The sequence below is a fragment of the Pezoporus flaviventris genome, unplaced genomic scaffold (genome assembly GCF_033815535.1).
Source record: "Pezoporus flaviventris isolate CSIRO_AGI_PZ_B2104156 unplaced genomic scaffold, CSIRO_AGI_Pfla_v1 ptg000015l, whole genome shotgun sequence".
Lineage (NCBI taxonomy): Eukaryota > Metazoa > Chordata > Aves > Psittaciformes > Psittacidae > Pezoporus > Pezoporus flaviventris.
Window position 1 is genome coordinate 30566732 of NW_026892563.1, and position 18347 is coordinate 30585078.

General features: G+C 40.5%; 1 protein-coding gene across 3 annotated transcripts in view; it reads right to left on the reverse strand.

Annotated features, from left to right (window-relative positions):
• The window catches only part of CADM2 (cell adhesion molecule 2), a 628684-nt gene that overhangs the window by 121963 nt on the left and 488374 nt on the right, over positions 1-18347 (reverse strand). For all 3 annotated transcript variants that reach the window (XM_061453969.1, XM_061453970.1, XM_061453968.1), the window contains one exon: positions 761-913. In XM_061453969.1, coding sequence (XP_061309953.1) covers positions 761-913 — 153 coding nt within the window. The remainder of the gene's footprint in view (positions 1-760; positions 914-18347) is intronic.

Sequence of the window (18347 nt, forward strand, 5' to 3'; positions counted from 1 at the left end):
ACATTAGTCCTATTAAATTCAACTGTCTGACTGTCTACATATAAAAATAAAACAAAAAGAGTCGAGTTCAGGGACAGAAAAAAGAGAAAAGAATAAAAATCAATCTCTAAAATCTTATAACCTCTTAGGTACACAGATGTGTTTCAATGAACTATAGCAATTTTGGCTGATTGGGCTACTGACATTCATAGAATCATACAAAGCTTCGAGAAGAAACTTTATTTCCTGGCGTCTCTATGTGTATCTATAACCTTTGGAGAAAACAGCAGAGCACTTAGAGGATAAAGTATAAAAGAAACAGCAAACCCAGTGAAAATATGCACTTTATAGATAAAAAAGGAAACAGAATGAGCCAAGAAAATGCACAGCTAAGGAAAAATGATAAAGCTCTACAGCCCCTTTTGATGTCATGCTTTCTGATTTCCCCCTCTTTGCCCTATACAATACATTATTAGGAGATGAACGCATGCACCTTCTTTGCACTTCTGATGCTTAGGATGTAGAAGTTATGTCCATTTTACCGAGCACTCATACCTTGGTATTTGTGTGTTTCCTAATTCATTACCCTGCCGCAGTGCAAACAGTAAGAGTCATGTTATTTTTCAGCACAGCAATATGAAACAATAAACATCAGGGAAACAAGATCAGACATCTACATTTATCTTCTGCCAAGCTTTAGAAAAGTTCATTCTTATCATAATTTGCCAAAAGCCTAAGAAGTTTAACACTTGCTTCTTTATGCTCAGCTATTTAAACTTACCGAGAACAGTGAGAAAAGCCTTGGAAGTTTTGACAGGCATAGTAAATAAAGAGCAGGTGTACTGCCCTTCATCCGACAGAGACACATCGCTGACACTGATACTCAGCTCATGCCATGAAGCTCGGACCAGCTCAATTCTGTTGTCCCTCAGAGCTGAAAAACAAGAATTCATGTTGTAAGGTAAGAAACAGCATATTAACAAAGTGTGGTACGTTACACAAGAGGGTCTACGAAGTAGCCCAGTTATATCACTTCCTAGAATACAGGGATATGGACACAGTTGACTTCATGCATAGTAGTTTGTTTTCTCTGTGGAATAAAGTACAAGAGTTCAGCACACTTTAGAACAGTGTACTGAGTGACTTGTATATAAATGTAGAAACTAAGGGACTTTAGTTACCTTTGTCTTTTCTCTAAAAAAAACAATCATTAACTTTGATTTCTGCTCCCCAAATAGCTTTGTTCAGTGCCTAAACCAACTCTTCCCTAAAATAATTTTCTTTTTCATATATTTACAAATGTGGGCGAATATTGAGAATCCATTTTCATTTACAAAGAAACTATGCTTTCAACTACAAAGTCTAACAATCCATACCTTGCCTACAGATTTTTCCCACATCCATTACTACTCATATTGAGCTGGAATATCAGATTTCTTGAATGCTGTAAGGGTATATCTTATTATGACTATATCAAAAGTTCCATGCATATATAATATATATAATATAAATATAAAATATAAAATAAATATAAAGATATTAAATATAATAGAAAGATGTAGTTGCATATAGTGGTTTTACTTTTTTGATTATGACTAAAAATCTGATCTGCTGTCAGAAAATCCTTCCTAACAGAATTTTGTTTGCGTGAAAATCACTAAGGGAAGAGGAGCAGGTAGAGTGACTTAAATTCAAAATGTAACTTTGAGTAATGCTTTAAAATTTTAAATACTTTAAAGCCTACACTTAGATTAACCCACATTATATATTGAAAAACAGTCAAAACATTCCCAAACATCCCATTTCTCTGCAGTGAAGCTGTTTCAGAAATCTACACATGTTAATCAAGTCATTCACAGCATAGAAATGATTGCACCATAAATAAGTAAACACTGTAATTCTCCCAAGCAAACAGCAAAAAAGCCTCTAGAACTCAGAAAGTTTTGTTGGATACCTCTAGATTCAAATCTTTGACCTGACAGCACTTCAGTCTTCAGTGAGTCTGATTTTATAGTAAGACTCTGAAAGTCAAAAGTTAAATGGGACTATCATAATTATTTGTGAGAAGAACCAAGACATTCAAGTCTCTAATGTTGTTCTTATCCAGCTCTTTCTAAAGACCCCAAAGGCTCTCAGATTTGCTTCTCCTAACATTTATATCTTCCAATGATAAAAACACAGCTTTACTGTGCTGCTTTTGCTACTAGATCTGGATGTTTCTGTGCCATTGCAAGGCTCCAAGATCTGTCAATACAGAAAGATCTACACTAATATAAGCAGCTAACATAGAATCATAGAATAATTAGGGTTGGAAAGGACCCCAAGATCATCTAGGTCCAACGCCCCTGCTATGGGCAGGGACACCTCACACTAAACCATGTCACCCAAGGCTCTGTCCAACCTGGTCTTGAACACTGCCAGGGATGGAGCATACACAACCTCCCTGGGCAACCCATTCCAGTGCCTCACCAGCCTAACAGGAAAGAATTTCCTCCTTATATCCAACCTAAACTTCCCCTGTTTAAGTTTTAACCCGTTACCCCTTGTCCTATCACTACAGTCCCTAATGAAGAGTCCCTCCCCAGCATCCCTACAGGCCCCCTTCAGATACTGGAAGGCTGCTATGAGGTCTCCACACAGCCTTCTCTTCTCCAGGCTGAACAGCCCCAACTTCCTCAGCCTGTCTCCATACAGGAGGTGCTCCAGTCCCCTGATCATCCTCGTGGCCCTCCTCTGGACTTGTTCCAACAGTTCCATGTCCTTTTGATGTTGAGGACACCAGAACTGCACACAATACTCCAGGTGAGGTCTCACAAGAGCAGAGTAGAGGGGCAGGATCACCTCCTTCGACCTGCTGGTCATGCTCCTTTTGATGCAGCCCAGGATACGGTTGGCTTTCTGGGCTGCAAGCGCACACTGCTGGCCCATGTTCATTTTCTCATTGACCAACACCCCCAAGTCCTTCTCCACAGGGCTGCTCTGAATCTCTTCTCTGCCCAACCTGTAGCTGTGCCTGGGATTGCTCTGACCCAGGTGCAGGGCCTTGCACTTGGCATGGTTAAGCTTCATGAGGTTGGCATCAGCCCACCTCACAAGCGTGTCAAGGTCCCTCTGGATGGCATTCCTTCCCTCCAGGGTATCAACTGAAGCACACAGCTTGGTATCATCGGCAAACTTGCAGAGGGCGCACTCAATCCCACTGTCCATGTCAGCGACGAAGATGTTGAACAAGATCGGTCCCAACACCGATCCCTGAGGGACGCCACTCGTTACTGGTCTCCAGATGGACATTGAGCCATTGACCACAACTCTTTGTGTGCGGCCATCCAGCCAGTTCTTTATCCACCGAGTGGTCCATCCATCAAATTGATGTCTCTCCAATTCAGAGACAAGGATGTCGTGTGGGACAGTGTCGAACGCTTTACACAAGTCCAGGCAGATGACATCAACTGCTCTACCCCTGTCCATCAGTTCTGTAGCCCCATCATAGAAGGCCACCAAATTGGTCAGGCAGGATTTCCCCTTAGTGAAGCCATGCTGGCTGTCACCAAGCACCTTGTTGATTTTCATGTGCCTTAGCATGCCTTCCAGGAGAATCTGCTCCAAGATTTTGCCAGGCACAGAGGTGAGACTAACTGGTCTGTAATTCCCTGGGTGATCCATTTTCCCCTTCTTGAAAATGGGCGTTATATTTCCCTTTTTCCAGTCATCAGGAACTTCACCTGACTGCCATGATTTCTCAAATATGATGGCCAGCGGCTTCGCAACTTCATTTGCCAGCTCCTTCAGGACCCGTGGATGGATCTCATCAGGACCCATGGACTTGTGCACGTTCAGATTTTTAAGATGGTCTCGAACCAGATCCTCTCCTACAGTGGGCCCAAGGTCTTCATTCTCACAGTCCCTGCATCTGCCTTCCAAGATTTGGGTGGTTTGGTCAGAGCCTTTGCCAGTGAAGACAGAGGCAAAGAAGTCATTCAGAACCTCAGCCTTCTCCAAATCCTGTGTAGCCAGTTCTCCCGAGAGCTTCCTCAGGGGGCCTACATTTTCCCTAGTCTGTTTTTTATTTACTATGTACCTGTAGAATCCCTTCCTGTTATCCTTAATACCTCTAGCTAAGTTTAATTCTAAGTGGTCCTTAACTTTCCTAACCTGGTCCCTAGCTTCCCGGACAACATCCCTGTACTCTTCCCATGCCACCTGTCCTTGCTTCTACTTACTATAAGCCTCTTTTTTCATTTGAATTTTCCTCAGGAGCTCCTTATCCAGCCAAGGAGGTCTCCTGGCCCTCCTGCTGCTCTTCTTTCTAGTTGGGATGTAACAGTCCTGACCTTGTAGCAGGTGATCCTTGAATATCAACCAACAGTCTTGGGACCCACTGCCCTCTTGGGCTGTATCCCATGGAACCTTACTAAGCAGGTTCCTGAAGAGCCCAAAGTCTGCTCTCTTAAGTCCAGGGCAGTGAGCTTGCTGCACGCTCTTCTCACTGTCCTGAGGATCTCAAATTCAACCATCTTGTGATCACTGCATCCAAGGCTGCCCTGGAGAGTCACATTTCCAACAAGCCCTTCCCTGTTGGTGAGCACGAGGTCAAGCACGGCACCTCTCCTTGTCGGTTCCTCTATTACTTGCAGAAGGAAGTTGTCTTCCACATGATCGAGGAACCTCCTGGATTGCTTCTGCCGGGCCATACCGTCATTCCAACAGATGTTAGGGTGGTTGAAGTCACCCATGAGAACAAGGGCCTGCGAGCGTGAGGCTTTTCCTATCTGTCTATAGAGTGCTTCATCCGCAGGCTCTCCTTGATCAGGCGGTCTGTAACAGATCCCCACAGTAATGTCTCCCATAGCTATATTCCCTTTAACCCTGACCCACAAACTCTCTGTGGACTGCTCACCTGTCCCCAGACAGAGTTCCATACCCTCCACCCTATCCTTAACATAAGTAGCAACTCCCCTCCCCGCCTGCCAGGCCTGTCTTTTCTAAAGAGCCTGTAACCTTCCATTCCGACACTCCAGTCATAGGAGCCATCCCACCATGTTTCTGTGATGCCTATTATATCATACCCCTGTAGATGTGCCCACATCTCTAATTCCTCTTGTTTGTTCCCCATGCTACGGACATTTGTATAGAGGCATCTGAGCCGAGCTCCAGCTGGAGCCGGCTCATTGGCTGGAGTAGCTGGGATATCTCTACATTGCTCCGAGCATTTATTATAGGTTCTGGCAACTGACTGGGAGTGTTGGAATGGAATGATGCCCCCCTCCCCCAACACATCTAGTTTAAAGCCTCCTTGACCAGCCTTGCAACCCTCCTACCAAAACTGCTCTTTCCCTTCTTTAGACCAGCTCCACCAGCCCCCACTAGACCTGGCCTACAAGCTTGGGTCCTGTGTTCAAGACACCCAAACCCCTGACTATGACACCACTAAAATAACCATTTATTAACCTGGCCAATCCTCCTAGCTTTTTTTAGGTCCTCCCCTGTACCCTGGAGAATTGATGAAAAGTCCACCTGAGCTCCAGAGCCCCTAACCACCTCCCCCAGGGCTCTGTAGTCCTTCTTTATGTTCCCCAGGCTACTACTATCTATATCCCTAGCACCCTCATGTATCACTGGGAGTGGGTAATAATCCATGGGACTTACTAGAGCAGGCAGCCTCTCTGCCACATCCCCGATCCGTGCCCCCGGTAGGCAACACACCTCCCGTGAGACGGGGTCTGGCCGGCAGACGAGTGCTTCTGTCCCTTTCAGTGTCGAGTCCCCTACTACTACGACCCGCCGCTTTTTCCTAGCAGCACCAGTAGAGATCTTCTTTAGCAGTGCATCAGCCGGCTGTTTCTGGCTCGAGTGCGCTTCCTCATTAGCCCCCTGCAGGACAGCAAAGCGGTTCTGCGTGGGGACAGGGGATTTAGGGGGAAGCCCCTTGCTTTTGGTTGTCCTTTTCCTTCTTTTTTTTGTTTTTTTTTTTGTCACTAATTCCCAGCTTCCTGGGTTAACGGCCTCCTTCTTTCCTTCATGAGGCAGAGGTGAAGCTCGAGGCCCCTGCACAGTTTGGGCCAGGAGCAAGCATTCCTGCTTCCTCTCAGCTTCCCTGACATCCCGCAGTCTATTAACAGCATCCCGCAGCTCAGCCCCTGCTGCAGGAGGACCTCCACCAGGGAGCACCGAGTGCAGCCCTGCCCATTGCGCACCATTCCCTCAGGAGACCAGTGCAGGCACTTTCTACACCCCGAGCTCTGCACTGCAGCCTGCCCTCTCATCGGCTCTGTCTGGCGCATGAAGATTCAGCAAAAATGTCACTTGAATTTGTTGCCTTCTAAGGCTCCCATTCAGGTTTCTTTACAGTGATCTCAAGCTGAATTCCTTGGCTACTTCAGGGTAGGCCTGATAAAGCTTGACTTATTCTCTACAGGGTTTGATGACCGGAAGGTGACAGCTTAAGCAGATCTAACATACAAGCATGCCGTTAACTGCTAGAAGGCCCATCAAAGTGACTGAGATTGTGTGTAACATTCAGAAAATAACTCGGGTATCTTCTGGCCAGCCACAACAAGAAATAAATAATTATGTAGTATGTAATTTAAAAAGCATATAATGATTGAAAATATAGACTCAACATTAAAGCAAGCAAGCAAGCAAAACAAAAGCCACAAAATGAGAAACTATGTGTATACCAATATACTGACATAACAGCCAAAAAAACACGCTCAAGAAAACAAAAAGCGCACAGAAGCAGGCTTCTACCAGCCCAAATAGCAGGCAAAGCTGATGACTGCTTTACTAGCCAAAAGTCCTCACAGCAGTGAAGCTGTTGCTGTCTCCATGGAAGTAGATGGGGACTCAGAATTCCTTTCTCAGCTTTTCAATTCTAGTCAGATGCCAACTGAGCAGACATAGAAAAGGCAGTTTCACATCACTGATCTCTCATAAAAAATAATTTTCAAAATGACCCAGTGCTTCCACATGGTTTGATTATCACCACACCCAGATATACATCAACTGGAGATCAGCACAGGAAATGGAAAAACACCCAAAGAAAACCACCCAACCTCCCCTCAGCACCTCATAATTTAGAAATGGTGACTTTTGCCTCCCCTTAGTCAGAAACAATTTAAAAAATAATGCAGTGTATCATCTTACATCATATTTTATTTTGTTATAATTTTCAATTGCTACTGCCTTGTGATAAAGATTTATGTAGCTGTTGAAACATTTTTCTATAGCTGGGCAATGTGCAGAATTTCATGCACTAAAAAGAACTGTAATGAACGCCACTTGAGCACAAATGGTCTACAGATGATGCCAACAGCACACCATTTTGATCCTACTGGTAGAGAAAAAAGCAACTGAAATATAAACCACTTGCATCATTTACATTCCTGCTGCTCCCCTTCCTCATTTCCTCCCCTCTACAACTTTTTTAACCTTTGTACAACACAGAAACTTCACCTCAGTTTGCTGAAAAACTGGTAAAAACAACCACTAATCAAGAGCTGAGATCAGATGGTCCAGGTTTCAGCCAGAGTGAATTTTTATTGAAAGAACATAGAGTTTTGTAATGGAAATACCAACACAGAGCCGTTGCAAAAAAATGCTGCAAATAGCACTGACATAATACTCCTCTGCAGGAAAGCAGTTTGTCAGAAGCATTTTTGTAAGTGCTAAGTTTAAATGCAATTAATTATCTGTGCCATCAATTTCAAACCTAAACATCTGTAAGCCTTCCTGCCTGCACAGATTTGACAACAAACCAATGAGAAAACTCTACTGCTATTGCTTAGACAAGGCAAGCACCTAGGTGGAGTCTTTGTAGAGTCTCATTTTCAAACTTTATTCCTACATCCATATCTATATCCTTAGGTATATCTGTCCAGAAAGACACCAGATCCTCTTATGAAACTGACAGCAGTGATAGATGCCAGATGTTCTCTTTTTATTTATTTATTTAATTTCAGTGTTAAGTGCATTTTGCTAAAAGGGTGAAGCTGGATGAGAGAAAAAGTGCCCGCCTAACTGCCTAGTCCTTGCCTTCTCACCCTGGGACAGGGGGTACGGGGTGGCTGCTCCCTTGGGACAGCAAATGGAACAGTTGGTGGCACAGGAGAAGTCAGGAGTACTTCTAGCCAGCTTGCAATATCTCCAGGCATGAAGACTTGAGAGGCACAGGGGTCTTGCACATGGGATATTAAACCCTTGCCAAGCCTGGCTGACAGAGCAAAGAAGCCTGTGGAGCCTGAACACAAGCCAGCTACTGAAAAATATCAAATGACAAGTAAAAGCTTGGAGGAGAAGACATTCTTCTCAAGGGGCTGGTGGATGGCAAGGAGATTTATTTACAATACCCTGCATTTGATCTCTTTCAGCAGATCTGAGTTCTTAAAGTCTGATCCCATCTAGTTTATTATTCTCTATTTAAAGGATATGAGCTTCAAAAGCTTTCTGTCAGCTTTTTGGCTGCTCTTTCTTTGAAGTGATAATTGCCCCAGCCAGGGCAATTTTACAAGGTTAAAGCCAACTTGAGGCTCTACCATAGTAGTTTAAACAAAGTACCACAAACGTTCTCTCTTATTTAATTAACATCTGGAAACAAAGAAATAGAATACGTATGGGAACATTCTGCATGAATTTGCAGTGTGATACACACTAATAAATGGATTTTCTATATATTGAAATGTCCATGCAATACAAACAGCAGCAAAAGTCTCTGGCTCCCCACAAAAGGCAGCAGGAAACAGCAAGCTTCTTTTTAAAGTGTCTCATACTAAAATATAGCTCCTATGTTGCACCCAGGAGACAGTATTCCTTCACTTTTTAAGAAGCTTATACGAACAACTCCGTTTGTATTCCATGGGTAGTTTCTGAGTATTACTTATTGTGGTAGTGAGTAGGCAGCTCAGGTAAGCACAGAAATGGAAGTTTCGTTCTTAAAGACTCTACAAGCTCCGTCCTCACTTAACTTGCATGCTTTCCTTGCCTCGCTCCTACAAGAAATGTAATTGCATTGTAAATTCCAATATGCCCTAAGTACTTTATTTCAGTTTTCTGTAATTTCCAGGCACATACGATGTAGTTAATTTGCAAGGTATGAAATAATTATGCATAAAATACTTGTTCCTAAGCAGACACACTTCATTTACTTTACCTGTCATTCTCCTTTTCTGTGGAAAAGATTTCCTTTCAGAATGTTTTCTGGCACAGAAACAAGCAACCTTGAAATCTGCATAGTTTAGTTTATTATGAGTAACAGATATAGGCGTGTTTGTCAGCTGCATTAATTAGCAATTGTTGAGACCAAAGACCACTGCAATAAAATGGTTCCTTGTTCCCAGTCCCAAATACCTGTCCTTTATTATTTTCAGAGAAAAGCAGAATAATCATATGAAGTCATGTAGTGAAAACTTGCAATAGGAATTATATCAAAGAGGGAAAAGTAACTTGCAAATTCACACTGTCATGAAAAAAAAGAAAGAAGAAGCCATATTTCATACGGGGCAGAAAAAGCAGTTGGACCTGTTATTTGTAGTAGCCAGAGAGTAGCATCTCTAATGCTATTTCTCTGAAATGGCTACATTTTAGTAGTATTTGGAGTTACATACTTGAAGAATAAGGGGAAAAAAAACCCAAAAAAACAAACGAAACAACAGCCCCCCCAAATCCTCCAGAGTAACTTGCAGTTGTTTTGACAATACTAACTTGACATATGCTGCTATCCGGGGATTCACTCGATGAAGTTTTCTTCTTTATGTTAGAGCTGTTACCTCTGTCATGGGAATAATGTGACCATTAGCTGGAACCAGAAAGATGTCTGATACTCTACAGGTCGTGCTAAACTCCCAGAAATTTAGTACTTGTGACACAGAAACAATCCCCGATTTTCAGGGTCCGACTTTCTGAATGCAGTACCATCATCAAATCTGAAGTCGATTTCAAAGGATTTATATTGTGTTTCCAGATATACCAGGATATACTTGAGAAGACCTTTTGATTTGCTCCTAATTAATTCAGTACATGAAAATGCCTATAGGGATGATCTAACAGCACTCGCTTCTAGTTGTATATCAAAATCTGTCAGGCCACAGACCACCACCAGGGAAGGAAACTTAAAGAGACAGAAGGGAAATATACAGGAAAACAAACTATTACTGTGTTGAGTCTTCTAAGCCTTCATACTTCTATTCAAAACATTTCAACGTCCTTTAAAAAAATCATATACTGATTATTCTGTTGCTGTATGAACAGTTTACCCATTTCCAACTGATACACAGTTACCCTATTGATGTCAAACCTATCTAGTAGGTACTTGCATAGCATCTGAACTCCTCATATTTTAAAACTTGCCAACTATTTGTATGTGGAAAGAAAATACTTTTCCTTCCTCTTTCATTTCCAGTCACACAATCTGATTATTTTCATACAGGGACAGATACAAGGCTAGGGTGGCAGCGTGGATATTCAGTAATCACGTTTTCCATTTCTTCATGTGGTGAGGCCATTTTTACCTCTCACTGGAAATGAACATTGCTTCTGTGAAAATATCACTTTTGCTTTTATTACCAGCTGGTCATGATTCCAACAGTGTCCAAAGGTCAGAAAGGCAGCTGATCTCTTAATCAGTCTAGAGCCATGACAGGTCTCAGTACTGGCACAGAAACACTGCAGTTGAGTCTGCTTTCACAGTCAGAAGGAAAGGCACTTGGTAAATACATTAGAAGTTTCTATTCAACCTATTAGATTGGTCGACGTATGTACCATTGGAGTCCTTTAAAGATGATACAATTCATAAGTAAAGCTAGCAGAAATAACAAAACCTGAAGGTCACAGATCTTTCTAATCTGTATGAAGAGATCTTTGGCTAATTGGCTGTAAACAGTATTCTGCTTGATATTTAGTATACCTTGTTACATTTAGAATATCTGTATTTGCATATATATAATTTATGTATAAGTGCATTCTGTTAGATATTCAGTATATCTGTAGACACATGATGATTTTTCCCCCATTAGGAAAGTGATCACCAGCACAAACTGAGCTCAAACAGAGATTCCAAACTGCATCTTTTTGTTCTGCATCCCTCAGATGCTGTGGATATGTCAACTTCACTGAATTCTCCAGCCCATTAATGTATTTACTTATTAAATTCAGGGCATCTCTGAGTTTCGTAGAAGGTGTTAGGTAAGGTTTTTAAAACGGAAGAACAGCATAACAATCCTTGAAGATTAGTTTCATTCATTTCAATGCATTTCTCTTTCTCTCTGAACCCTTCTTAAATACTCGGTAATCAAAAGGAAGAAACAACGGGGTCAATAAGAATACATTTCTTCTACCTCTAATCATCTGGTCATCTTCTACTTTATGCTCTGGCTTGCATAAGCAAAGACTATACTGTTTTCAGCTCAGAAATACTTTTGAAATCTTTCATTAGCTTATTTAGAGAGAAATCTCCATCAGCAACCTGCTTCTCCCTGTTATATCTTTCAGATTTTTTTGCATGTTGGATAATGCATATGTCAAGGAGTACAGCAAACTGCCTTTATTAAAAGAGATGCTGACAGTCTCACTGAAGGATCTTCTCTGTGCTTACTACCTTGAAAAGGCCAAAGCACTGGGGAACCAGAACCTGTTCATACAGTGTTATCCATTATTTATCAGGGTGAGCTGTATTTAAAGAAAAGCCTTAGATGCTTATAAAGAAAATCCAAAAAGCAAGGTAATTTCTTCAGTGAGACAACAACAATTCCTACAATATGGATAAAATGAAAACAGTCTAAGGTGACTTAGAACGATTTATGATCTTGAGCACATCTGCTAAGTGAGGTTTCTCCAACTGTTGCCAACTGACAAAAGAAGGCCAGGATGATTATATGCCCTTCATGAATGGAATAAATATGGTAAAACTTTCCTGCATGCCATATTTTCTGCATCAAGCTACATTTTCTCTCACAATCATCTTCTGTATTCTCTTCAGTTTCTCTCTTCTGAATATTAACGAAACTTGGCAAAGTACAAAAGAAGAACTTGCCTTTTATGGTGCTTATAATGCCTGGGTTTGGTCCTAAAGAGGCACTACACGTATGTTCGGCTTGTCACTTGAAAATCATAAGGATGACATTTATTGTCTAAGCATGTCTTAAAAGATCTGCCTCACTTTCGCATAAGAAATATAAGTTTCAAGTCCTTCCAAAACATACAGGTTTTGAACTTTGAAGATGCTTTATTGTTTTGGTATAATGTTTAACTGCGCCCCCCCCAGAATAAAACAAAAGTCACATTAGTCTTTGTCTTACAAGGTCTGCTCATTTGGTTCCCTTTGCAAAGGGGAATTACAAGATTTCCTATTATATTAATGTATCTGGACATGTGCCACAGCACGGTAGCCTATCAAATCTCTAAAATCATACTTCTCAAATGTGCAGCTACCAAAATTAAAATTGCAGAATGATCTGGCAAGGTTAGAGATGGTCAGAATTAAAATAAATTAAACAGATAAAAGTAATTGGTAATATTACATAGCAAGTTGGAGACTGATATTTTGAAAGCAATAATACAGGAAAGAAGCCCTCAGGATTACAGAGGAAATTACTTAACTATGTGTTCAAATGCAGCACCACTCTAAAAACGATGAATCCTATTCTGGGTTGTACTGATCCTGGCAATTATGGTAAAAGGCAAAACTAATGCTACAATATTCCAAAACTGCATACATCATACTGTGTTATATATTGTAAATTACAGACAGAAACAGGCTCTCAGTTGGGAAGGTAATTTCTGAAAGCCTAATGATGGACTACTAGTGCATAATACTACAGAAATGAAAATAATACAATGGAAAGCTGTAATAACAGTCCATACCTACCAAAGAAAATACTAATAGAAGTTAGATTTCACACACACTTTTGAGGGTAATACTGAAAACACAAACCAGTCTCTCTTAGGCTAATGAGAGTTCATTGTAAATGAGAAATACTAGATAATGATATTATTGAAAGAGAAGGGATAAATAAATACTGATCCTCTTGCAAACTAAAACAAAGGTACATGGATTTCCAAGTTTGCTCTTCCGTGAAGACCAGAGCAGGCAATTTCTCCTCATGCTACTGATGTTGATACTAATTACTGTGTTAGCAGTACTTAAATGATTGCTGACCAAAGCAGAGTAAAGCTTGTTTAGGTATTAAAGACTGTCTAGCTAAACAGCAGAGAGCTCTGCTAAGACAGTCTACATATTTTAAAGAACATCAGTTACAGTATACTCACTTTTTCCTCAAGAGACTGCACTTTACAGTCACTGCTGGTGACTCCCATGTGCTGCCTTTATCTTTGGAAGCAAGGAATCCTAAAGGGTGGGGAACACAGAATAACTGGAAATCCAGTTTCTCCTCAAACAGCCTATGTGCATTATGTTTTTCATATGGGTCTGCAGCTTACCATGTCTTAAGGTAGCTGCATAACTGTATAACTGAAAGTTGAAAGCTGCATAAATGCATAACAGAATTATACCTGTCTTTCTCTAACCTTGTGGATGACGATATTACAGCTCTGCTCATTCCCTAGCTAAACTTAATGATTCCATCATCCTGCAAATTTTTTTAGTGGCATGAATAAGAAATACTCATGGTGGAGCCACGCTGATGGTATTGCTTCAGATTTCTTGGAAAGTCACAGCCTTCTAATTTCTATAGCGTGCAGCCCTAGTCATATTATCTCAGCAGAATTTGGGGAGACTTCCTCACTTATTACTGATCTAAGAGAAATCTCTCTCCAAGTGAGAACAGCTATAAGATGCTCCTGTTCCTTCTGCACTTCTGGATCATTTATGTAGATGCATAAATTAACATAATTCTTCCCGTAGCAGATGGCTACATTGGCTAGACATGTAGTAGGAATACTCATTCATGCTAACCACATTAAGAAGTCAGACTCCCTAAACTCCTGCTGCAGTCAGTGGAGCAAGACAGCTTCCTCCAGAGGCCAATTAAGAACAGGTCACTGCCTTGAAAATATTACAGAACCTGAACAAACCAGCAAAAAAATCATCAATGATTGATGTGTGCATCTGCAATAAATCCAGCAACTGATTCTAATACCAATGTAGAGTCAAATACTAATGTATATGTCAATACCAAAGATATTAGTGTGTTAGTGATGGCTTGCAGATCTCACTATTGAGGGAATTGAAATATGGAACAAAGTATCAGGAGAGATCTGAGATAAGGCTAGTGCAATTCCAGAGAGGACTCTCAGAAACCTCTTTGGTGGTTTTAACATCTTTAATGATACAGCCCCTTAAAGTTTTATGAGGTCTCTCATATAGCCTAGCAGCAGATAATCTACCTCTGAACCACAAGAACACAGATGCTTCCTCTTCTGTGGAAGAGGAAGGTGTACTCTGAAGGAAGCTATTAATGAGAAATAGTGATGGAAATAGATAATTAAGGGATGAGAGCATCTCTCATACAAGTGGTGACTGAGAGACTTGGATTGCTTAGTATGAAGAAGCACCAAGTCATGAACTTAAACCAAATTCAAAAGAAAAAAAATGGGTAGCAGAACATTCTAGACCTCTAATTTTCTGAGTAAGCTGCTCTAATTGAACATAGCTGGAGAAAAAAAGTTGGAGTAGGTGACCTCCAGAGGTACTTTCTGATGTGAAACATTCTGTGATCTTGTGATTCTAGATAGTTTTGGGGTAAAGAACCTCTTTATCACAAAATTCAGCAATGTGACCAATCCTGAAACACTAACAAAAAACCCCTTTGGTGGATATTCACTAAGATTAATCTTCTTTAGCTTTTCCCAAGTGATTTTCTCCTCATGGAGGTTTTGGATTTTCACTTAGTTTCTGCAAATATGCTTCTTGTGCAGCAACACAATACCTGGAGCACAGAGAGGCGGTCAGACGTATTCACCAAGTACTACAGAATATTATTTGGAAGAAAACCACAAATATTTGACACACAATGGCACAGTGTGTCAGTATTGACAACTGCACTGAATAAAAACTCTACTATGAATAAAGGCATTACTTAACAATTGCCACTGGCAGTAATAGATGCATGGAAACGTGCTACCATTGGTAGCATTTATTTCTGCTATTTGACATTTTGGGGGCCATTCACATACACTGGATATATCTGATTATACTAGAAGAAACTTGTCCGTGGACAAAAAACAGCTGAATACATCATGGCTTTTGCATTTAAAAAAAAATTGCCGGAATTTTCTTTGTTTTAAAAATTGGGGGAAAATATTCTTCTGGTTGTTTCTTTCTGCAGCTCAAATTGTAGAAGTAGGTAAAGGACTGAAGGCATTAATTTGACACAGAAATTATATATATTGAGTAACTACCATTTACAGCTACACAGCTAGAGAATGCTACTTACCACTCACACTTAAAACAGATGATTAATAATGTTGGTTCTCATACTACACTTTTCACAACTGGTATAGTCTGAAGACTGATTAAGAAACCACCATAACAAACCTGTCTTCAGTTTATTAGCTCTGAAGGACATATCTTAATATCACAATTGTCAAATGAATATTTTAAAATTGCATGGAGTTGTTCCAGTGTTAACTCCTTTTTGTGGCTATTTTTAATACACTGTAAATCACTTAAGAATTGGAGACAGTCTAAGAAGTGTTTTTTAATTTACTGTGTACTACTGAATTGTATGTAGTAGATCAAGAGTGACTTCCAGTTCTGCTTCACAAGCTGGCTGAGACATGGCATCAGCAAAGGAGGTATTTGGCCTTCAGGGCAGTGAATGTAACTCTACTCTTTCTTGAGCTTATCAACAAAGTGCCTGTCAACGGACATTAATTGCACATTTGGATGATAGTATGTTCACAGCATCCCATGTAACAGAGAGTGCTGACGTAACAATCTGCAACACTGGATACATTAATGTTTTTGGTTTCTAATTTATAATATACCATTTTTAATTATACTGTGTCCTTGATTCCTCCTTCCAACTCATCTCTTCACTTTAGAGCTGATTAGGTTAATTCCTTTTTACCTAGCTACTCAACTTTTTCCTTCTCTCCAGGCACAAAATTTAAGATCTCATTTTAAAATTACTTAGAAAAATAAACCTGTTGTCTACACACCTGACTTTCTTTTCCCATCTTACTCCTGGTAGACTCAACAGTTCTGGAAAAAAATCAGGGATCTAATCCACATTCTCCAGTACACAGCAGTGGTTTTGATTCTGTTTTTCATTTGCTTGCAAACTCTGTTTGCCAAGTTTGATGCTTTCCTCAGATCCTTCTCTTGTCCTTCTTTAATCAGGGTGTTTCCAAATTCTTCAATCAAAACTTCTTAAATCAAATTTCATGTTTAATTTTTTTCCCCTATAACCACCTTTAGTATACACACTATATGCTTATCTTCGAAGAGACAATATTTGTCCTGCCTCGCTGATTTCGTCCTTTCCTGATTTTTATTATTCTTATTCTTCATTCTGCGAGGTGTCCCTGTCCATGGCAGGGGGGTTGGAACTTGATGATCTTAAGGTCCTTTCCAACCCAAGCCATTCTATGATTCTATGATTCATCTTCCTTCCTTCTTTTTCTTTGAAATCTTTCCTGACTGTACACATATGTGGGTGTCACCACTCCTTGGAATAAACTGTCTTTAACTCCACTTATTCCTCCATGTAGTCTTTTCCCCTTCTCCTCATCAATTTTTAAATTGTTAACCTGTTGGCATCTCTCTTAGTAACACTTTCCCCATTTTTTGTACTAAATAATTTTGTTTCTTTTGTGTGATAGGTAATTTCTCCATGACAATGAGGCTGCTAAAAGAAATTATAAGACTGGGCTAAGCCAATTACATATGAAATATACATTGGAAATACTGATTAGTAACTCTTGAAAAGAGAATGGCACATAAAATATATTCCTCTATATTTCCAAATATAAACTCTAAAGTACACTTTATCTTTTCTGTAACAGAAGTGCAAAAATGTAACAATTGCAAGTTTAAATTATTTTACACTTATCAGCATCTTGAGCTGTATTAGGATGAACATTGCCAGCAGGTCCAAGGAGATGATCTTTCTCTTCTGCTCAGCACTGGTGAAGCCACAGGTGAATTATTGTGTCCATTTCTGGGCTCACTCAATGCAAGACAGACAGAGACATACCAAAGTACAACCAAGGGCGACAAAGGTGATTAAGTGAATGGAAAATCTATCATGTAAGAAGAGGCTGGGAATGTTCACTCTGGAGAAGAGAAGGCTTAGGGGAATCTCATCAATGTTTATAAATACCTGATGAAGGGACCAGAGAAGGCTGATGAAGGGAGCAAGGCAATTCTTAGCAGTGTGTACTGACAGGCCCAAAGGCAATAGGTACAAATTGAAATACAGGAAATTCAGCTTAAGCACAGAAATAAATATTTTACCCTAAGGGTGGCCAGACACCTGCACAGGTAGATCAGAGAGGTTGTAAAGTCTCCATCTTTGGAGATACTCAAAACCTGAGTGGACAAGGTCTGGGGCCACCTGCTCTGGCTGACCCAGCTCGGGCAGGGTGGTTGGACTATATGATCTCCAGAGGCCCCTTCCCAGCCCAGCTATTCTATGATTCTCTGATTCATATAGCTTTTACCTCTATCACAGTTCTACAGAAAAATAAAACAACAAAGTTTTCAAGCATTCCTCTCCACCTTTTTGGCTTTTAAATTGTTTCCTTATAATTAACAACTGATACCCTGAATAGCACTCTGCTGAACAGTACTGAACACAAAATTTGAGGACTATCCATCCACATAGATGTCTTACCCGGTATTGTTAAAATGCAGATTAATGTGATCTCCTCTTTAAATGAGTGCTGTTCCAAGTAGGCTCTCCCACGAACATGTCTTCTCATGGAACAACAAAGGCTTTAAAGATCTTAGACTGCATCAGTGAAAACGTTTTCAGTGAGAACAACAGAAAGGGAGGAGCTGAAGAGAAGGAAGCCTGCCAAACATTCTCAGTGTGTACGTACAAATGAGCTCTCGCATGCTTCAGGATCATGTTCTAGCTGACCCGCTCTCATCTGCTTTTGCTACTTGTAGGATATCAGAAGCCTGAGCCCCCAGGAAACTTTTGCATCAACACTGAATTACAGCATCATGGTCAGAAATAACAAGAAGAACAGAACTTCGGAAGCTCTGGCAATGTAGATATTCAGGTTTATTGAAAAGCTCAATAAATTACCTCTGTACCGAGGGTTAATTTCCTCACTGAGGAAAAGCGTTACTGCTAGCTAGAAATTGAATACGTTTCCTCCTCAGACCAGCAGTCCCACGGCTTTATCAGGATTCAGCTGGAACCAAAGAAATCTATTTAAAAAATCCCTAGTAGACAAAAAAAATGAGT